The sequence below is a fragment of the Heteronotia binoei genome, chromosome 7, assembly GCF_032191835.1.
Source record: "Heteronotia binoei isolate CCM8104 ecotype False Entrance Well chromosome 7, APGP_CSIRO_Hbin_v1, whole genome shotgun sequence".
Classification (NCBI taxonomy): Eukaryota; Metazoa; Chordata; class Lepidosauria; order Squamata; family Gekkonidae; genus Heteronotia; species Heteronotia binoei.
The window spans coordinates 60654240-60677642 of NC_083229.1; the positions used below are offsets into that span (position 1 = coordinate 60654240).

At 40.6% G+C, this 23403-nt stretch overlaps 1 protein-coding gene across 1 annotated transcript in view; it reads left to right on the forward strand.

Annotated features, from left to right (window-relative positions):
• The first annotated feature begins 1280 nt into the window (after nucleotides 1-1280).
• The window catches only part of LOC132575183 (aspartyl/asparaginyl beta-hydroxylase-like), a 49343-nt gene continuing 27220 nt past the window's right edge, over nucleotides 1281-23403 (forward strand). Inside the window, exon 1 of the mRNA XM_060243717.1 lies at nucleotides 1281-1471. Within this exon, the coding sequence (XP_060099700.1) occupies nucleotides 1417-1471 (55 nt within the window). The 5' untranslated portion in view covers nucleotides 1281-1416. The remainder of the gene's footprint in view (nucleotides 1472-23403) is intronic.

A 23403-nucleotide genomic window follows, 5' to 3' on the forward strand; every position in this document is an offset into this window, starting at 1 on the left:
AGTAGTCTGATATATACTTTATATGCAAAAGATCCCAAAATAAATTTTTCTCTCTCTCCCAAAAAACTAGAACTTGAGAGCATCTAATGAAACTGATGGGCAGTAGGCTCAGGACAGACAAAAGGAAATACTACTTTACACAGAGAGTGATTAAAATGTGGAATTCATTGCTGATGGCCGCAGGAATAAACAGCTTTAAAAGGGGATGGGCAGATTCATGGAGTATAAGTCCATCGGTGGCTACTAGCCATGGTGACTAAGGGGAGCCTCCATGTTCAGAGGCACTAAGTCTCTGAATCCCAGAGCCAGGAGGCAATATCAATATCTTAGCCTCATTGCCCTGGGTTGGTCACTGTGTGAGACAGGATGCTGGACTAGATGGAACACAGGTCTGATCCAGCAGGACTCTTATGTTCCCATGTCCTTATTGCTAAAAGGATATGTGCAAAAAAACAAAACTTGAGATAGGAAACTTTCACTCAACATAGTGCAACTAAGAGAATACTCTTAAGCATGCCTACTCAAAAGTAATTCCATTTTATTCAGTGATGTGTTCTCTCAGGAAAGTGTTCTTAGGCAGGGCCAACCCTGCTACTAGGCAAACTAGGTAGTTGTCTAGGGCGCCGACCTTCTGGAGGCAACAAATTGGGACACCCACCATATAACTTGGTGACTTTATCAGTGCGGGGCGTGACTTGGTCCATGGGGTCATAAAGAGTCTAGTGTCATCTCACCATCACCCTAAGGAAGGACAGGCTGCACTGCATTCTCACAGCAACTATCCTGTGAAATTCGGAAGATTCAACAAGACCCAAGCTTTCATAGCAGCGTGACAATAGTTCTTCAAAGTGAAGCAAGACGTTCAACGCAATCTTAAATTAATTCACTACGTGGTGAAATTGCTAAAAGCTCCAGTGTGATTACGGATTAGCCAATGTGGCTAATCGGTCACAATTTTACCGCCGCGGCCGCACTAAGAAGGCGCTTTTCAGCGGGTCTGAGAGAAACCCGAGGAGATGCCTCGCCCCCTTCCATGTTGCCACGTTCCAATCGATCACTTCAACACGGCGGTGATCACGACTGCTGGCAGACGCCGCGTCTAAGGTGGTTCCTCCTTCCCATGACCAACGAGGTCCCTCTATGAGCTTCTTCTCTATCATACGATTGGTGGGTATAGTCTTCTCTACCATACGATTGGTGGGTATAGTTGCCATTCGGGTGTCGTAAGAGGAGCTGTGTTAGCGCGCACGCACAGTCGTGCTGGCGAGCGGGTAGGTAGGGGAGGCTTCAGCGACGACGACGTCTCCGCTGTTGTCCCAGCTCCGCCCCGCCCCTTGCCCTCGTGAACGCGCCCAGCCGCTCGCCTCTGTCCCTCTGCTGTCTTTTTCTCCACGGTGCTGCCTGACAGGAGGCGACATGGCCCCGCGCAAGAACCCCAAAGGCGGCAGCCCCGCACCTGGAGCTAGGAGAGGTCGGTAACGGCCGCATGGCGCCCGCCGAGGCCTATAGGGGAGGGAGCGGGGAGAGATACGTATCCCGCCTTTTTCGCTTCCCGCGGGGCGGAAAACTTGGGGGTCCCTCAGTGCTGCTTGTGGAGAAGACTCGTTGAGAGGAGGAAGGTGGTGGAGGTTGGGGGACTTCGCCTGCCCCCGTCGTGCTTTTGAAATCTGGCGCCGTGGAGTTCAGTTTCTTTTCTCCTACCAATCCCAGCGCGCCAGGAGTGTCTCCTCTTCACCCTTTCCCCCTCGGTGTTTGTGGGAGGCTAAGTTCTGGCCCCCCTCTAGTTGTGGAGTTTAGGGAGGAGAAAATGGAACCCGAGATTTCGTCTCTTGGAATTGCAGAGCTCTGTCTGCAAATTCTCTCTAATCCCTCTACCTCTGACCTCCTCCTTGAAAACACACAGGCATACAGCACAAGCCCTGCTCCGTCTCGTTCTCCTCCCACTCTGTACACAGTTCACTGTTAAAGGGCAAGGACTGCATCGAACACGTTCAGCGCTGGGAGACGTTAGAAACCAGTACTGAGTGATTGCATGTGCATGTGTGAATTGCCCTCTCTCCATCCTCTTCGCTTTCGTTAAGATTCCTACAAAGTCATAACTGTGAACCCATGGGGTCACCTCCAGGACAGTGCAGTAGAGCTAATGCAACCTTTTCATGAGGGATTGTCACCCTGCAAATCTGTAACACTTTATGCTCCATGGGAAAATGATTGTGTTTGATCAGAATAAAAATCTAATTCTCTGTCAAAACTCTCCAGAGGTGCAGAAATCTGGCTATTAGATACTCTTTGGTGTCCACTACTTTGCTATGGCATTGTTTGTTTGTTGCATCCTGAAGTAAATAGGGAAAAAGATCTTTGTAGATTGTTGACTTTAAAGTGCTGTTGTGCCATCCCATGTTTCTCCCTTGTGCAGCCCTGCCCAACACTGTACATGAGAGATGCCTTTTTTTGTCAGCTGATAGGAGCCTTACTAACCACCTGCATGGAAACATGGCATCTCCTCCAAGTAGAGGATCTAGAATCCCTTTTTCTTGCTAGGTATGAATAATGCTTTTGGTTTTGCACATTAGAGGTAGTAAAATACTTTATTTTCTGTTAAAATTGAGGTCTTCTACTTCCAAGATTGGATTAATGATTTAGTATGGCCTTCTCCTAAGACAATCAGACTCAAAAAAATTGTCCCAATGATATGAAAATACATTACACTGTATCATGGCAGTCCTTCAACCAAAATCTAGCTCACTTGTGTTTTCATGCCAGATGTTTGTAACTTCTGTGTGCTTTAGCAATTGTCAAAAGAATAATGTTTTTGTGGAGGAACATGCTTCTAGTACTGTTGTATAAACCCATAGTAAACTAGTATCTCACAGATCATTAACTAATAGTTTGGAAGTATAATTCCTTCTTGTTAGGCTAGCATCTAGGTTTGTGTGTTTTAAACATTTTAAATCTCGAGACAGTACTGTTCAGCTAGTCTGGTTGCTCTATAAGGATCTGTAGTAGATTAACTCATTGACTATTGAGAACCTTTTGTTTGTTCTGTTGGTTTGATGATATGGACATCTTTTGTTTGCTGTTCTGCTGGTTGGAGAATTGTGAATTACAGGGAGTAGTTCGGTTATATAAGTTGTGAAATGGGAGTAGTAGAGGCTGTGTGGATACCACTTTGTGAAGAGGCAGTGTTGAAGAGAGGATTAAATATTTAAGGATTGTGTAATGAGGGTGGTTGCTGGCAGAACATTTTACAGTTTGTTATGTGAACTGATACATGGCAGCTTCACTCTACAAATGATATAGATTTATTTAGAAATACTGGATTGTCATCATGCTGTGCTTATCTGCCCTAACTCAGAAAAGAAAGCTACAACTTTGTGGTCTGGCAGCATCAGATTTCATGTAAAACTTACAAAGTAATTTCACTGGATTTTCCAGCAAGAGTTGTAGCTGTTGCTTTGATAATAAGGTACTGTCTTTCTTTGTGTTTGGTCACTTTCTCATCTTCTCTAAAGTGTTTACGTGTCAGGCCATGAGAATAGAGTGAGGTAGGACCAGATGGTTTATATCTGCTGGTTAAATTTGAGTCAGCCCCCCTCCTCTTCTTCCTCTCTACTGGCATTTTCTAGTAGTAATGTTTGTTCCTCTTGAAGTTTGCAAAACACATGCAGAATGAATGGAAAATTCTTTATTTATCAAGAGACCACACCTGATAAGAAGTGATAAATATTATAAATATTTGGCTCATTTTAGCTTGAATGGTTTTATAGTTTTTGCCAGGACCATGTATCTGAATAGTTGAAAAAATGACTTTTAAAAAGGCTCCAAAACATCATGATAATGCAAACAATTCCTTTATGAAAATGTTATTTCATTTAAATATTCTTGATTGGTGGGTAAGTCCCATTTATAAGGGAGTTTAATTTACGAGTAACCATATATTACACTAAAGAATACTCCCATTGTTTTAGGTGATGAACAAGGTAGGCTAAGCCAGGTTGCACCCTTTACTCTTCTAAGCTCATTGATTTCAGTGGACTTATAATGGTGTAACTCTCTTTAAGATTGCACTGGAAATGGTGTATATTAGCCATTTCATCTTGTAGTGTGCAAAATGTGATTTCCCCCCCTGGCTCTTTGAAAATGCCTGTCAGTTTGTAAATTTTTATGGAACAACAGATTGTATTCCCCGTTTTAAGGAAACATAGAGTCTAATCTTCGTGACTCAGAAGTAAACCCTATAGACTTCTGTGTTGCTGTGTCAAACATAGCATTCTTAGAATGACAGTCTTGCAGCACATATATTTGAAAGCAGGTTCCACAAAGAATATCTGGATTTACTCCAAGTAAAAACTCTTGCTTTGATATAGGTTTATCACAAGATGAAGAATAATCTTCATTTCTTTCACTTGCAATGGAAAACTGGTATTCATTCTTATACTTCTTGTTTCACCTAAGCCAGCTTTGTGCTTCCTCAGAGTCTGTATAGATGTTGACAATGGAATCTATATGAATAGCTTTGTAACTGTAAAGTTTTAGAATATATTTCAGTATATTACCTCATCATACTAGTTTAATTAATAATGGTTAGGGTGTAAGTAAACAGTTACTATTTGACTCTCTGTGTATTTGATAGCTTGGCAGAATGATAACTTTTCTCAACTGATTAAACTTAGAAGTTCTTTGTGGATGACTGCCAGAATGGGTTAGTGAGTATTATTTAAAATAGGAAACATTGTTCACAACAGCCAGAGATATGGGATTTCTCATTTCTGTGGTGGTGATGATTTTCTTCTAGACATTATGATGAAAATGCAGTTTTAGGCTTCTGTAAATGTTCATATTTTTAAAAATTTAAACTAAAAATATTAAAAGCATAATATGACAAAACACATACTTGAAAACATACATGTGGATATACTCATTATAGTCAGGATTGGCTGCTGTGTGAAAAGTTAATAATAAAAACTGTGCTAGTATAAAAAGGAAATTAAAAGGTATAAGAAAGGAAATTAAATGTGACAATGTTTCCTTGGATACATCTCCTAATGAAGGGGAGACCTATGAATAATTAATGAATAATCCTATAAAATGAAAATATGCTCTTGTCTTTAAAAAGCAAAAAAGGGCGTCTGATGTAATGTTGAAGCTGCAAGTATAAAACCAGAGAGGCCTTCAATGGGTGTGAGTCACAGATGTGTATTTGATAGCAGACAGGCTTTCTAAGGAAACTCCTTGCTGAATAGATAAGCAGAGACACACTGGAAAACTAACAGGGATAACTGTGAGGGACAGCCTGCAAGCTTGCTTTTTTGCTTAAAACAGATGGTTTGAGAAGTGTGCGGGGGTTCATTATTTTTGGGAGCCTAGCTGCTCAAATGAACCTTGCTATTGGTACCAAATAGTAAAATACCACGTTTTCAATCAGTAAGTGTGCGGCCTCGTTATTTCCCTGCTACACTAACTTAATTACATTCACTTTCTAATTCTTGCATGTTTCTTAAAAGCTTCATTATAAAAATAAACAGTTTTATGGATTCCGAATTTTGTCTTCTGCTTTAAAAATGGTAGGGTCAATTTGACCCCATTTATGTTTTAGAGGGGTTTTGATGTTTTCAACGACGAGTATTTTTTATCCCAATTCCAAAGTTTACTGTCCTTTGTTCTGCATTTTTGAAGGATGGTTAAAGTGTCAGTAACAACTCATATATCTGATATATTTTATTTGGATCTGAAATATTGTGGCTTTTGTATGGCTGTCAGCTTTATCTAATAACAATCATCATGAGTCTGTTGAAGGTGTTCATTTGTACTGAAACATTTTTGTTCTTGAGGCATAAGTATTTCATAATTATGCCAGCATCTTTCAGTTATTGATGGCTTTTAATAAAAAAGACCCAGTCTATCCTATCTCCCACAGCATCACAGTTTTTGTAGTCTTAGGTGCTTTAAATTCATCAGTGATCCTTTGTTCCTATCCTGTTTTAATTGATTCTGTGGTTTTGTATGTGTATGTGTATTTTATCTTTGGTTTTAATTATGTGCTTTTATTTTATTTTAATTGATTTTAAGATGTTTTTATTATGTATGTTTTTATCTAATCACTGCCTTGATGACCCTGATGACGGCAGAAAGGCAAGGCTGGGCATGAATTAAATGATTAAATAAACAATAAATATGAAGAAACAATGCCAAGAAAGCAATCTTAAGCAGGCCCAATTAGAATGTAGTCCCATATTATTCAATGGGACTTACTCCAAGGAAACTGTCCTTTGGCTTTCAGCCCAAATCACTCAAATTTGTGTCAGTTTCTCTTACTACATATTCAAGTAGAGCAATATAGAGTTCATATGCAATTTGAAAGATAATGCATCTTCCTAGTTCTGTTAGATTTTTCAGAATCTTTGTAAGGCAGAGAATATTTTGCTAAATCCTATCCATTATCTCTCTGCATAAACATTTATGTTGTCAGAGAAGTCCTGTAAAATGATCTGAATGCCAAGAAAGGTATTCCTGTCCCTCTTGGTGTCCTTTGATTTCTGCATCTCATATCTTCTATATCTTGAAAAGATTTAAGATACTTTTAAAGCTCTGATGGGAAATTGTTCAAAATCAGTAAAGACCGTTACCACAATTATGCAAAATAACCTTAATTGCCCAGTGAATTAGAAAAAGTGTGTGCGGGAAGTTGCACCTGTTACTTTAGCTGCCAGGTATAAAGAAGGAGGCATCTAAGTGACATGTAAAGAGAGAGAGAACAGAACAATGACCTGTGAACATGTAAGATGGAGTCTGACTCTAGAAATATGTGTACTATCAAAATTTCTCTAGAAACACACTTTTCATCGCAGTGTCACTTGACTACTTCACAGACAGATTTGCATTATGCTTTCATGTTTGCCAGATGATTTCAGTATAGTATGGTCAACTGAAATCATGATACAGATTGTGTCTATGTTATGAAGTAGTACTACCATAATTTGATTCTTAGTTCAAATTCTGTTAGTGCATCATTTATTGAAGTAAAAAGGAAGTTGAGGTAAAGGTGGGCAGTCTGAATATCTTTACTTTGTTGGTGTGATCAGTGTGAAAAAGATATATTTGAAGCCATTGTGATTGTTGTATTGTATCAGACAGAGGAGGGAAATACAGATTTGCTTCCCTATTCCACTGTGGAAGCTTTGCACATGACTAATCATTGGGGTGGATCCAACCAACTTTTCCATTCAATCTCACCTAACTCCCCTCCTTATTGCAGCCCCTGACTCATATGACTCTTGTCCATGGAAGTCCCATAACTGCTGTGTCTATTTTAGAACTGATATTTTGTGACAGTTTACAGTTTTTTCACCTCTCAACAGATAAAGTTTCTTGTTTTTTTCCTTATTTCTAAATATTCAAAACCCAAAAGGTGCTATGCTTAAAACTAATGGCTTATTGGATTCTTCATTATAGGACATTTATGCAAAGAAGTTTTGCTTGCACCAAGGTCATTGTTTCCTGATGTGCATCATAAACTGGTAAAGTGATTGGTTTAAAACAACAACTGCCCTGACTGATAAACCTGTTTATTTTCTAACAATACTCACTGACTTGCATGGAGAATTTTTGTTTGTTTTTATTTGCAGTGGAATGAGAGAACTAAGGCTGGAAAGTACTCATCAGTGTTCTAGATCCCAGCTTCATGATTTCATTTAAACATATTTTTCAGCACTTGGAAGATGCATTGAAGACTTGTAGTGTTAAAATTTTGTTGAGCTTGTTAAGTGCTTTTGTTTAAACAGAAATACTAATGAGTGGCATGGTGTTGGAATGGTGTGTCTGTCTTTGACAAAATGACCTCTCAAATTCTGAAATTGTAATCTAAATAACATTATTTGTTTAAGGTAGTGAACACTATGGAAGAAGAGTGTGACTGATTAAATAGTTATGTGTATCAGAGGATTTGCATCACTGTCTGCGAAAGATCAAAAGAACAGATCTGACAAGTCACAGTTCTGTGGAATGACAGCTGGGCTGAGTTCTGACAGCACTGCAGAAGAATAGGGCTACCAATCTCTGGTTCTAGCAGGGCTTCTGAAATCTGCATGAAAAGTAGTAGATATTGATTTCCACTTCAAAGCCATATAAGTGATAATGTCTCTGGAAATCCAATACCTTGCCATTGCTTGAACTCTGGTTTACAAAAATCTGGGACATTTTAATCATGGAGAAAATCACGGCACAGCTTTCCATGTCCAACCTTTACCCTAAGTTTTGAAGAAAAAATGGCTTCCTTTTCTGGAGTATACGGCATCTAAAGACAACTTACCTGTTAGCACAACTTACCTTCAGTTCCTCTCACTGTAATTCTCTCAAATGTATGCTATTCTCTCTTTCTCCTTTTATTTGAATATTCACTTTTGTTTGGTTCAGGGTGGAGCAAGGCAATATTCTTAACTTAATCAAAACTTCTGGCCCAACTATCAGTTAATTTATTCTTAATAAGATATTTATATATTTAAGTATTTATATATTTAAATATTTATTTATTGGCGAACTGGACTTTATCTTAAATGCTATATAAAATGTTCTACAAGGTGATATATACTACAGTACTTCATGCACAGTAGAATTTTGTTATGTGTGGAATCAGTCTATTTGACACTACTTCATTTTACAAGGTTCTGTACAACTTGGAATTTTCAATAAATTTATATGTTTTTTAAAAAAAAGCTTTTGGGGAAGAAAAGTTATATAAGCCTTGCTAGAACAAAAGCATGGCAATTACTCATAAGAACAGTTTGTCCAATTGGTGGTGGTTTTGTTGAAGACCTTGGTGGCATGTCATAGGGGTAGGAGTCATAGGGGTAGGAGGGATATAGATATAAGATAATGTGCAGAATGAGATAATTCATATGTATACTGTAAATATAAACCTTTTCTAGATTATTTTTATTTAAATATGAATAACCTTGACAATAGTTTATATGCTGTATTTTAATAATAATTATTAAACAAATACTTATGTGTATACACACTATAATTATATTCAGGGCTTTTTTTGTATCAGGAACTCCTTTGCATATCAGGCCACACACCCCTGATGTAGCCAGTCCTCCTGGAGCTTACAGTAGGCCCTGTACTAAGAGCCCTGTAAGCTCTTGGCTACATCAGGGGTGTGTGCCTAATATGCAAAGGAGTTCTTGCTACAAAAAACGCCCTGATTATACATATACAATGATTTCAATATTATGTTTTAACTTAATATCTAAATATGTTGGTATCAACATAAGTATAGTGTCAAGATCATGTGAAGTGATGGTATCGCTTTACTCTGCTCTGGTAAGACCTCACCTGGAGTATTGTGTTCAGTTTTGGGCACCACATTTTAAGAAGGATATAGACAAACTGGAATGGGTCCAGAGAAGGGTGACGAAGATGGTGAGGGGTCTGGAGACCAAGTCCTGTGAAAAAAGGTTGAAGGAGCTGGGCCTGTTTAGCCTGGAGAGGAAGCATCTGAGAGGTGATATGATCACCATCTTCAAGTGCTTGAAGGGCTGTCATATAGAGGGTGGTGTGGAATTGTTTTTTGTGACCCTGGAAGGTAGGACCAGAACCAATGGGTTGAAATCAAATCAAAAGAGATTCCGGCTCAACATTAGGAAGAACTTCCTGACAGAGCGATTCCTCAGTGGAACAGGCTTCCTTGGGAGGTGGTGGCCTCTCCTTCCTTGGAAATTTTTAAACAGAGGTTAGATGGCCATCTGACAGCAATGATGATCCTGTGAATTTAGGGGGAGGTATTTGTGAGTTTCCTGCATTGTGCGGGGGGTTAGACTAGATGACACTGAATGTCCCTTCCAACTCCATGATTCTATGATCCTACCTATGACTATATGAGAGGAAAGTAAATATTACATGTTCTTTAATTTTCCCCAAAATTTCTGGTTTTTTAAAAAAGAAAAGCATTCCCCGTCCCCTCTGCCCCTGTAGTTTTGAAATTATCAGGACATTTATGTCCCTGATAGTGCAGAGAGGGTGCTACTGCATAGTCCAGGGGTCCCCAATGTGTCACGGTGCCCACTGACACCTTTCCTGGTGCCTGCCAATTGCTTTTAAAATGTGAGTATGGACAGGTATGGCTTTTGCCCAGTAAGGCGTCTTATTGGTCATTTGATTTTTGACTGTGCAGATTTTTAAAACGTTGGTTTGGCAACACCTGCTACCACAACTCCAAAATCTTCACTGTGTGACTGAAAGTAAGCTGTGGCACGTGTTCTGTGGCTGACTGTGCCTCCTGTGGCCAGCAGCGATTTTGTGACTGCTCCCATCACACTATGCTACAATTTGAGAGGATCAAAATGTTTGGGGACCCTTAGCATAGCCTTTTTCTCTTAGGTTTAGATCAGGATAATATTCACCTAGTAATCAGAAGTAGCAAGCATTCTCTAAGCAGTTCTTCCTTGTTCCACTTATATGTTCTTGTTGTGGTTATTGTGTAAGGACTATGTGTCAGAAGTGGCTGTTTACCAGCAGTACCAATACTTGGAGAAGAATGCATGATGTTTATTAACAAAATGTGCTCTGTAATTTTTAAGGTGCATGGTGATGGTGATGATGATGATGATATTGGATTTATAGCCCGCCCTCCACTCCGAAGAGTCTCAGAGCGGCTCACAATCTCCTTTACCTTCCTCCCCCACAACAGACAGCCTGCGAGGTGGGTGGGGCTGGAGAGGGCTCTCACAGCAGCTGCCCTTTCAAGGACAACCTCTGCCAGAGCTATGGCTGACCCAAGGCCATGCTAGCAGGTGCAAGTGGAGGAGTGGGGAATCAAACCCGGTTCTCCCAGATAAGAGTCCGCACACTTAACCACTACACCAAACTGGTGGGGGCTTATTTGCAGGTGGAGTGACCAACAGTTATTCATTTGTGAAAACATCATATATAACTAATATGTAGGAGACTGCTATTGAGTAAGGAGGATTATTAAGCTTATATAGTTTCTTATAATTGCAGGTATTGATGAGTAATGGGGGGATATTCTGGTCATGTGTTTGAGTGCTCTGTATGGTTTCCCCCCCCCTCCTTTTTTCTTAAAAGGGATGGAGAAACTACATAAGACCTGAGTCACGCTCATCCCTCCTTTAGTTATCTTTGTGGGATGGCACAGCCCCACACTTGTAGTCCCAGTTGCTGGAGTGCAGGTTCCTGTTAGGTATTTGTATCTAAAATCTTGAGGCTTAGTACCAAGAATTCTGGTACAAATGATATTCTTCTGTACCTAAACTAAAGAACCTAAAGAGTATGTCTTTTGGAGTGTTGTATATAAAAAAAGAAAAGGTAAAGGTAGTCCCCTGTGCAAGCACCAGTTGTTTCTGACTCTGGGGTGACGGAGTGTTGTATACTGGGGTTTATATACTGCTGATGATGTACAAAGGGAGGATCTTGAATTAGCTTTAGAAATTAACTTTAGAATTAGCTTCCAGCATGTGTATGATGACTTTTTTCATTTTAAAATATGTAGTCACTGTCAAAAGCACCTAGGAAATATAGACAATGCTTTCGCCTTAAAGTGTCTTGTCCCTAAGTGGTGGAAACATTTGGATAACCAGAAAAAAGCCCAGAGGAAAAAAAAGCAGAAAAAAAATCACAGTCATAAATGCTCACAGGAAAAATGCCTAAGTGGAAATAAGCCCACATGGAAAAAAGCCCATTAAAAAAACCCCACATGGAAAGAATTCCACATGGAGAAATACCATGCAAAGCACCATAGATATTTATTACTGTGGATAACCATTCACCTCCATTTATGAGAATGAACAGGTATTACCTATATTTTATATTGTTATTTTAGGATTAAAGTATGTCATATTCACATGTGACAATTTGTGTCATGATTTTATCAAGTATAATTAAACATAGACTGCTGTAATAGAATGTTTGAAATAATGAAGCTATTCATTCCAGATCTGGCACATCAAAAAGATTTGGTTGATTTTCAGAAGGCTTGTATGAATGCAGTTTGGATTGCCTTTTCACACGCTGAGGTCAAAGGGTGTTATTTTCACCTGTGTTAGTCTCAGTAGGAAAATCAACAGTATTGACTTGAAGACTGAATATGAAACTAATATGAGCATAAAAATTAAACTGAAATCTCTTGCTGCATTAGCCTTTGTTCCAGTAAGTGATAGAGAACTGTTTTTGAAAAGCTTGCTGCCACATTTCTAGATGAAGACAGCTACAATGAGGTGCTCACGTACTAGTTTTCAACATATATTGAGGGTGTAGCAGGTAGAGATCTTCAGTTTCCTATAAGAATTTGGAATCATCATGATGCAGCTCTGGAACGGTCTGCAAAACCTACAAACTGTTGTGTGGGATTTCACAATGCTCTTAATTACCTATTCCACTGCAGTCATCCCAGTGTGTTGTCTTTATTTGATGGACTGCAGAGGGACCTGGCTTGCCACAAACTAGCACTGGCTAATTCACGGGCAGAAGTATTTAATTTTATTTAAAAATATTTCTCTATAGTATTTAATTTCTGTTATTGTTTTTTCTTCTTAATAAAGTTCATTAATAACAAAATGGTCACTTTTATTTCCTGTATTTTCCCTTCCAAACCTTTACTCTCAAGAGCAATAAAGCCCTCTTCATACAGGTCACTTTTGTATAGTAATGAATTGATATACTAATAACATAGCAAAATTATTTAATTATACTTGATAAATGGTTGCATGTGAATATGACATATTTTAATTGTAAAATAACAATATAAAATATAGGTAATACCTGTTCATTCTTATAAATGGAGATGAATAGTTATCCACAATTATAAATACCTATGTTGCTTTACATTATATTTTTCCGTGTGGATTTCTTTCCTTGTGTGTTTCTTTCCATATGGGCATATTTCCTGTGAGCATTTATAACCACTTTTCCCCCTGCGAGCTTTCCCCCCCTGTGGGCTTTTCTCATATATTTTCCAAATATTTAGGGTAGAAAGATTATTTTTATGTGAACTTATATACCTTCTTTTTCTGCAAAATTAGACCTAAAGCAGTTACATATTTATGTATATATATTCTGCCAGCTATAAATTACAGGAAATGAATTGCAATTGATAAGGAAGCTCAAGGCAATGCATCCTCCTGGATTGAATTGAAACCTAAGTTTCTTCTCTCATTACTAATGCCTGCTATTGTTAGGTGGCATCTAAGATCACTTAACTCTCCAAGACATTAAGGACAGATGGACTCACATTCTACGTGTATCTGAAGAAGTGAGCAGTGACTCATGAAAGCTGCCACAAATTTTATTAGTCTTTAAGGTGTTGCTGAACGCTTGTTCCCTTCCACTAATAAAGAATGCAAACTGCTCTTAGGTTTTCTTTTTCTCTGTGAAGCAGTGGCTTAATCCTTGTTTGTCCTGGGGCTGGAGGGTAGGGTTGCTCTCCAATGAGATTGAGCAATAGGTGGCTCAGCCAAAGGAAGGGAAGGTGATTCATGACCAGTACCTTAAGACTTTTATTAAATTGGGGGCTTGTGGGGGGGGGGGGAGAGACTGAAGTGTCCTGATCAGGATCTGAAATCAGTTCAGTACAGGGTAGCTGATATTGCCACAAAACAGGAAATTGCCTTCTGTCTCAAAAATACAAGGAGTGACCTTATAGTCTCCCTGCAGGTGCTGTAATGTTTGTGTCATTTTGTGGCTCAACAAATATCTATCTTCTAAGGAAGGTGGTGGGAGAGGAGACGTTTCTCTTAATCTTTTGTCTGGCCAGGTCCTCAAGAAGCTTCAGGATACAGATGTCAATAACTGCAGAAACCTTGAAGATCAGCAGGGAGCAGCAAAGACAGCCTAGCCAACCATGGCAGCTAGAAAATACTAGTACTTTGTCTACTTTATGCATGTAATACAGATCTCCCATTTGGGGGTTTACTGCTTGAATCATGATATTGAAGTTTTTCTTAGGCAGGAACTGGGGGAACTGACTGAGAGAGAAGCCAATGAAAAGTTGGCCCAGGTGTATTTCCCTTTTTTAATTACCAGAGCACTGAGAATATTAGTGCTTCTTGGAATTCCCTAGTTTAATTCCCTGTTTAATTATCAGAGCACTGAGAATTTTAGTGCTTCTTGGAATTCCCTAGAGAATAGTCCTCAATCAGGGGATCAGAAACCCCATGAAGAGACCAGGAAGATATTCTGTCGAGATAAAAACTCAAACTTCTTAATTTCTAGAGTTTTTTGAAGAAGGAGATCAAGAAGAGTGGTCCTTCTCTCTTTTGACTGTAAACACATTGCAGGACACATTAACAGGTTGTATTCTTTTTCTAGGAAAGTTGAAATGATTGACCATGTTTTGTTTGGGTGTGGCCTATACCCTGGCATACGAGCCAGGTACATTTATTCTTTGTTGGAGGGATGTCTCGGGTTTTCTGATTTCAAAATCAGAAATATGCTGTTATCAGATTTTAACAATTCACAATTAATTGTGCCAAATTTATGGCGGCAGCTAGGAGAATTCGTGAGGATTATGTAAAGAAAGGGGTCTTGAACTGACTGTTTTTTTTAATATTTCCAAGCTTGTATTTTAACTTTTCTTAAATGCCTGAGTACTTTATATTCTATCACAAATGCTACTGAAACTGATATAAATACAGAGACCATGCATAAAGTTGCCAAATTTTGTTCCCATGCAATCAAATTGCATTTTATGGTTCTTACAAGTCAATGTCAAGGTAACAGATTGTAATTTTAACCAGTGTATTCTAGTTAATATTTTTCTGGAGCTGTATAATCTTTAATTTTTTTATTATATGTACTATATTTATTAAGCTAGAAGATGTTTGACCACTACTGTATTTTTGTCATATCTCATTATTCATACTAATGTCCTATATTTTATTTTCACATTTATTTTTTAAATATCTTACGTTTTACCTATTTAGGTCCATCTTGATTTTTACAATTTTTCTGTGGTTGTTGTTGGCCTGCATTGTGCTGTGTATTTGATCATGGACCGTAATGGACCGTGTTTTTGTTTCAGTTTGGTGTTTAGGTCAGTAGTTCTGAATGAAGGATGATGAAGTTTCCTTAAAAGATGCAGCAGATTGCAAAAATAAGCTAATCCTCATAGGACTTGATGTGCACTTTATGAGTTTTGATGATAGCTTTCCTTTTTGCCCAAGTTGCTGTGATGTAGGCATGTTAATATTCCAACCATGGATAGCAAATAGATATTCATTTAGAAAATGTTTGTGTTGTCTCCCCAGGAGGCCTGCCCAAATTGGCTGACAAAGTAAATATAATATAAACAAAACTTCAGAAGATATTAATTAAAATTAGGGGGAAAATAGCCTACCATAAAAACACAAGACAATAAAAACAGACCATACAGCTTAAAATACAAACATAGTGTTTCAAAAAATCATCTTTTTAAGTAAAAGCCTGAGTGAACAGAAATGTTTTGGTCTGGTGTCTAAAAATGCACAGCATAGATGTTAGGCAAACCTGATGTGGAAGGGCATACCACAAGTGAGGTAAGAAAATGCTATCTCTGGTTGCCACCTGCATCATCTCTGAAGGTGGAGGCTCAGGGAGCAGGGCTCATTATTGTTTATTTCATTAGGCTTTTATACTGCCCTTCCCACAAGTGGGCTCAGAGCAGTGCACAACAAATTCATATAAAATACATTAAATTATCTAAAAATATGATTCCATAAACCCAACAACACATGGTGTTGTAATACAATAAAAAAAAGGTGAAAGTTTTATGCGATCTGAAGAGAAACCAGAGTTTTAATACAATTCTCCCCCTGCCCCAGTTTATATTAGCAATGAGGGGAGAGGGGAAAGCAGTTAGTGAACTGGCTAGTTGTTTTTTTTTTTTTAAGATTTAAACAGTTAAAACGGTTGCTGTCTTCAACCATATGCTTGATATCTCTGCCTTGCAGGCCCTGCAGAATTGTAACAGATCCTGGAGGGCCCTTCTGTTAGTAGGCAGAGTTCCACCAACTCAGAGACAGGGCGGAGAAGACCCTGGCTTTGTTTGAGGATAGGGGAATGTTCTTTGGGCCCAGGAACTTCCAGTAGGTATTATATATATATATATTGTATATATTGTTTGGTCACTTAAACATAATGCTCTCTGGGGACATATCAGGAGAGGCGTTCCCATAGGTAAGTTAGTTACTGATGGTTTAGAACCTTAAGGGTCAAGACCAAAACCTTGAACTGGTACTCAACTCAGGCCAGTGCAGCAGCACAGGTTGTATGTGTGCAGTTATCAGTGTTTCCATAAGGACCTGGGTTGCTGCATTTGTGACAAGCTGTAACTTCTGGATCAGTCTCAAAGGAGCACATAGAGCAAAAGATTCAAAACTGGGCAGTAGTTGGACAGATCAGAAGGATCCAGTAGTGTTTCTTCAGGAGAGTTTACCATTGCCTCTTTTAAGCCCCCTGGATAGACCCCTGGGTTTAGGGACAGATTGATAATGTCCATCATAAGGGCCCATATACCCTCGCTGCTGGCTCACACCAGCCACGAAGGACACCGGTCCAAGAGTCAAGTGGTTGGCTTTGCAGCCCTCAGGATCCTATCAACATAGGCATCAGAGAGCTGGCTGAAGTTGTCAAATACTGAATCCAAAGACACCCAAGGGGCGATTAGTTCACATACTGTTTCAGAGTTGGCTGGCAGGTCACGGTGGAACAATAAGACTTTCTCCACAAAAAAGCTAATGAATGCCTCACAGCTTGTCTGAATTTCTAGTGTTTTTGGTTTCCTCTGTAAGAGAGGTCAATGTCCTAATCACCCTAAACAATTGTGCCAGGTGAGAGCTAGCAAATGCGATGGAGGCTGTATAGAATTCCTTCTTAGCAGACTTCACCTCCATCTCCTAGAATTTCATAAATGTCCTATAAGATACTCTTGAAGCTTTGTTGCAAGACTGTCGCGAAACTTGCACTAGTCATCTTAGTTCCTACTTCATCCCTCTGAGCTCCATGGTGTACCATGGAGACAGCTTAGGGCAGGAACCAAAGAATGTAGGGGTGATTTCATCAATGGCTCCAGAGGGATGGGTGTTCCAGTCCCCTATCAGCTCATCCAAATAATTCCTGGGGGACATCAGATCCCACAGAGCATTCTGAATCCCAACAGGTTTCATTAGTCTCCATGAGCAAGCATAAATCCACTTCTCACTTAGCTGGGGGGAGTTTGGGTACTCAGCTGAGCTTTCAGAGCATAACAATCTGACCATGGCACTATGTCAGTAGCTACCAGATCAATATCAATCATTGTACCAAAGACCAAATCCAGCATGTGGCCTGCTTGATGCATGGGGCATGATGCAACTTGAGAGAGCTCCCGGACTGCCATGGAAGACACCAGATCCAATGCCTGTGAGGAGGTGGCAGCATTTGCATGAATGTTCAAGTCCCCAAGAATTATCATCTATCAAAAGTTATTATTCACTGAAGAATTAAGCTATAAACATCTTGACACTAATACGTTTTTTGTAAAAATAATGTTTTATTTTAACCTGGACTCCTATGATTTTAATGACATTAAGAGTCTCATCTTCAGGACCACTAGTCCAGCGAATCGGGCACAATTAAGTTGGGAATGTTAAATAAAGTTTTTGGAATTAAATTCCTGGAGGCATCATTACATACATTAAAAAGGAAGTCATGACACAAACACTTTAATATCAGTGAGATAAGACAACTTACAGTGGTTTTCAGTATTTTAGAGTAGGTGCTTTATGTCTTCGGGTTCTGGAAACACGAAGAATGCAAACTATCATTTTTCTAGAGCTACAGGCAATTTGTTTAGCTCTCCTAGAATTCTCATAGAATGGTTTGTATTCATATGGACAACATGAAGGCCCATGTGAACTGGCAAGGGAGTGTGAGATCAGCATTAGGGATGGACACGAACTGCATGATGAGCCAGTTGTGCAGAATTCTGGCCGGATTGGGGCTTGGAAGACAATGTTTGGCATGTACATGATTTCCGAACAAATCTCGAAGCTTTAGGGTGCGACTTGGGGCAGCTCGGAAAACAAACCCATCCAGAAATTCTGGCATGAAAATGATAGGCAATTGTGGGGGTTCCAGCCTTGGAAACACAAATAGGGACCCTCCGAACCTTCATAGGCACTGCTGCTTGCTGATAACAGAGTTCCCATTTGTCACAATGGGACTCAGATCTATGTAAGTTTAGATCAAGTGTGCATTCCCTTTGTTGGTGTTGTGGCTTTGGACGGAGAGGGTGTACTTTCAATGGGATAAAGAGCTTTGCTGCTGGGTGTGGCGGGGAGATTGCTTAGCTATCTTACTCAGTCTGGGACTAGGGGGCTTTGCTTTGGTCTAAGTTCCTCTGTGTTGCTATTTGTATGTTTGTTTGTTGCAAAGGGTGGAAAAATCGGTTGAATTCCTATTTTACATAGCATATTTGTTTAGTGTGGTTTTCCTGTTGTCTGCTTCCTTGGTGGTTTCCTTATTTTGCTTTTCATTTTATCTCACACCCCCTCCCCTTTGGTTGCAGTAAAATGAGGGATTGCTCTTAGGGGTTGTTGGGGGGTGGGAGGGCTGCTAATTCTCCCCAGCAGTTAAGAAAAGGCAAACCCTGGTGTTAAGGCACATCACTCAGGTGTGTAAGGTCATCTTGCTGGCAGGGTGTTTGTGGGGCATGGGGTCCAAAATCTAAGTTGACTGCAGGAGGAGGTTGGCTCACACATGGCCAGCCCTTACCAGGAATAGTATGCTGTTGGCAATGGGTTCAGTGCAGAGCTACCCCTAACATGTAATCTGTTCTCTCAAAGATGACCATCTGCAGCTGCCTGTAAAAAAAAAAAAGGCAGGAGGTGGAAACTAAATTCATATGCAAGTCTTATCCACAGAAGGAGGGTGCAGCCACCTGCAGCCATGCAGGTGACCCCTGAGCCCTGTGCAGGGTGGCAGAGTTGGCCCTGCCCTGCACTCACTTTGTCCATGGAGGGTGGGGCTGGGGAGACAAAGCTACCTGCAACTGTGTGGGTAGCTCCCAGACAGGGCAAGAGGGTTGACCCTGCCCAGTAATTATCTTGACCATGGTGGAAGGGTGGGCCATGGACATGCAGCCCCTGGAACTGTGTGGGTGGCTGCTGGGACCTGGGCAGGGTAGGAGGCTTTGCCCTGCCCTGCACTCACTTTGTCTACAGAGGGAGAGTGGGCTAGAGAGATACAGCCATCCACAACTGTGCATGCAGCTCCTGGGCCCCAGGCAGGGCAGGAGGGTTGGTCCTGCCCTGTAATCACATTGTCCATCAGCAGGGGGATCGTGGACCCTGGGAGATGCAGCCACCCACTGCTGTACAGGTGGGTCTCAGGCCCCGGGTAGGGTGGAGAGAGGCTGGGCCTGTGGAATAAGACTCCTACTGTACAAGTGAATTCTAGGCCTGGGTAGAGGCTGTAGTTGCCTCATCTATGGAGGAAGGGTCAGCCCAGGGAGTTAGGTGCATGGCAGGTGGCTCCTGGGGCAGGGTGGGAGGGTTGGTCCTGCCCTGCTTTGCCCCATGTTACAGACACGTACTGTGCTATGACTCACAAGGCAGGGTAAAGGGTGTTGGCCCTGCATTCATCTGGTTGTTGCAGAGAGGATGGGCCCAGCCAGGGACATGTCCATCCAAAACAGTGCTGGCAACAGTTCTCTTCCACATGCTTCCATGGTGTGTGTGTGGGGGTATCCATTCTGTTCTGTGGTTCAGAATCCACACTTGACAACATTTCCCCAGAAAGCACTTTTCTGGGGGTGCCTTCTTTGGCAGGCTGTAACTTGGACCCCTCCAAGTCGGGGCATGTAGGGGGGCATCCTAGAGAGGCCTGCTGAGAGTTTGATGATTCTAGATCTCACAAGTCTTGTTCTGTACCCTCCTGAACACATGCCTGACATATCCCTGAAAAAACATGTTTCTGGGGGCAACTTGTTTGGGGGTCTGTAACTTGGACCCCCTGAAGTCCAATCCACATGTAACTTGTAGGGCATGTACAGGGGTATCTTGAGGAGGTCTGCTGTGAGTTTAATGATGCTAGCTTGCACAGGGTCCATTCTGTAAACTCCAGTTTCAATAGCTGATATCTCCCTGAAGGATGCCTTACTGGGGCGCCTTGTTTGGGGATCTGTAACTCAGAACCCCCCCCCCCCCCCGAAGTCCAGTATTCACCAGACTTGGTGGGCAGTTAGAAGAGATTCAGTTGGAGATACCCTGTGGTTTTGGAGTTTGTAGAATGCTGGGGGGGAAGGCACCTGTCTGCTTCCCAAACTTCTGAACCAGTTTGGTTCAGCAGAGTGACTTGATTTGGGACATGACCCAAACTGCAGGGGTGGCCAACGGTAGCTCTCCAAATGTTTTTTCCTACAACTCCCATCAGCCCCAGCCATTGGCCACCCCTGCCTGGATTTTCCTGGTTTGTGCCCATCTCTAGTCAGTGCTGCTATAGTGGAAGGCAATTCTGGTATCCTAAAATAAGTATCATGGTTGACTGATAGGTGTAGCAGCAGGAGCACCATCAACCAGCACTGCAATTAGCTGGGTTGTAAACATCTGAATGCAAACAATATTTTAAGTGCAGCTCTGTCAATGGATCTGTATTGACATTTGTAATAAAGAAAATATTGCAGTATTTGCAAGAATTTCTGATTTTTTCCTGCCTCCTATTATGATTGGAGGAATCACCCATCAAGGATGTCTTCCATGCTTCTGAGCATAAGAAAATATTTCAGTCAGTTGAGTGTTTTGTGTTCTCTGCGCTGTGGAGAAGTTTAATGAGGTAGCCACTTAACCTTGATCCTGTACTCTGTTAACATTCTGATATTTTCAGGCAGGTTTGTTGGTATCTTTGAAAGAGGACAGGTACACTTGCTTCTTCGCAGAATTCCGCTAGTGTGTGTGTAGTAGCTCAGCTTCTGATTCCAGAATCAATATCCATCTCAAGGCATGAGCTTGATTCCTGCTACCTGACTTGCAGGACCATGGAGTCTCACAGACGTATCTGGTGCAGCCTGTTCTGTACTCAGTTTTTCAAACTAGAAAAGGGGCATATTGAATAACAGCTGTAATAATTGTATATATATATTTAAAAATTTTAGTCTCACTTTAATGTATCTGAACCATGAGTTTTCCATATGCTGTCTAGTCTTGTAATTGAATATAAATCTTGAATGAATATAGTTATATCTTACCTCTCAATTTGTTGTTCATGTTATGAACTAGAATTTATCCTGGTATTTAAAATAAAAAGGAATTTACGGTTTCATGATTCATTAATTTTATAGGCTGCTGCCCAAATTATCTTGCCTATTTAGTAAAACTAATGACCCTTGTAGGAAAATAATGTAGGGAATGCAAGTAGGGAATAGAGGTGGCTCTTTGATAGTTGGGGTAAAGTTTAATTTTTTTGTTCAACTGGTTTGGTTAGGAAACAAAAGAAAGGACAGGTCTCCTGTGCAAGCACCAGTCGTTTCCGACTCTGGGTGATGTTGCTTTCACAACGTTTTCACAGCAGACTTTTTACAGGGTGGTTTGCTATTGCCTTCCTCAGTCATCCATGCTTTCCCCTCAGCAAGCTGGATACTCATTTTACCGACCTCGGAAGGATGGAAGGCTGAGTCAACCTTGAGCCAGCTACCTGAAAACCCAGCTTCTACCAGGGATTGAACTCGGGTCATGAGCAGAGCTTAGGACTGCAGTACTGCAGCTTTAACACTCTGCACCACGGGGCTAGCATTAGGAAACAAAACATGGTAATATATTTAACAAAAATGTTGACCAATACAGTACATAGTGATGGGCTGACAAACGTTTAAAAGCTGATGTTTGGTTAAAGATTGATTGCATATTCTTTGCCATATAAATGGCAAACACTGATACCTAGAATTCTGTCTTTCTTTGGTAGCTGTAACTCTTTATAAGGGTATAGTGTTGTCTTCCACATTATATAGGGACATATGGAAATAGATGTTTGAATTAAGATCATTCTGTTATCTTTATTAATAGCTCTGAGTGAAATGCAAAGTAGAGGAAACAAATAAAGGACATGCAAGGTCTTGCAGGGGCACTTTATTTCACCTTACATCTCTCCCCCACTATGCTCTCTTTCCCTCCTGGCAGTCCCTATGCCTCTCTTTTTTCCCTGCTTCCTTCTTTCCTTCTCATTTACCAACCAGCCTACCTTTGATCTGCCTCCCCACCTTCAGCTGAATTATTTATTTACTTCATTTATACTTCACCTTTCTCCCCAATGGGAACCCAGAACAGTTTGTGTCTTTCACCTCTCTTCCATTTTATCCTCAGCAACCCTGTGAGGTAGGTTTAGCCAGCAGTGTATGACTGGGCCCAAGGTCACCCAGTGAGCTTCCATGGCAGTGTAGGGATTCAAACCTGGGTTTCCTGGAACCTAGTCTGAAACTCTAACCATTGCATTGTAGTGGCTTTTGTTCAGTGGCTGCTGTTGAATTATAGTGAGCATCTGAGCATCTAGTGGTTGCTGCTCAAACTGGCTCCAGTGAGTCCACCCTCAAAGACTAAAACAGTCCTAGAAAGGGCCCTGCCCTCACCCACTGTCTTTTACTAACAGAGAACAAGACTTGAGGGATGGCAATATTGTTATGGTTGGCTAGTAATCCCCACAATGGCTAATGTAGAGGTTTCTTAAAGGTTCTGGTTTAGAGGGTTTTGACCATGCAATGTATTTTCTTTTTTCAAATTTCAGATGTTTCTGCAAACCTGCAACTATTTTCACCCCCCCCCCCCCCCCAACTTGCTGACAAACAAAAGGATAGAGTTTTTGTTGGCTGACAAATGTCCCTCAATTACTGAGCAGGTCGCAGAATTTCTGGCCCTAGCAGCGAATGAGAAAGAAATTAAAAATGAAGTCAGGTAGGGGAATACCTCACTCCACTTTTCTTAGTGAAGTTTTGTTTGTAACCTTTTATTCCCATGCTGGTTGTGCTTGCAAATTACTGTGGTTTGTATGTCCCATTTTGAAGTTCCTTTGGATATTGTATTTCTTTTCTGTTATGCCAATAAAGGTTATGTCTGTCAACTGTCTGTCAACTGTTTTCAGGTTTGTAGAAAGATTTTTGTTCATGGCTCCAGTTTCTGGATTTAAGTATCCTCAGATGGGGCCATATTGAGAATTAGATATATTGATGCTGTGAAAATGAATGCATTTTGTATAAAATTGCAAGTGGCAGAATAAGTGGTTCAGCAGTCAGGTACTCAGGATATTCTGTGGTATGGCAAATGCTCCTTTCTGTTCCAGCTGTATTTGGAGAACTGTGTTTACCAGTGAACCATCTAAAAAGTAGAGAAGAAATAACAGGTGAGATAGACAGACAAAACCCAAGGCTGAAAGACAAGTTGTTGTTTGGCA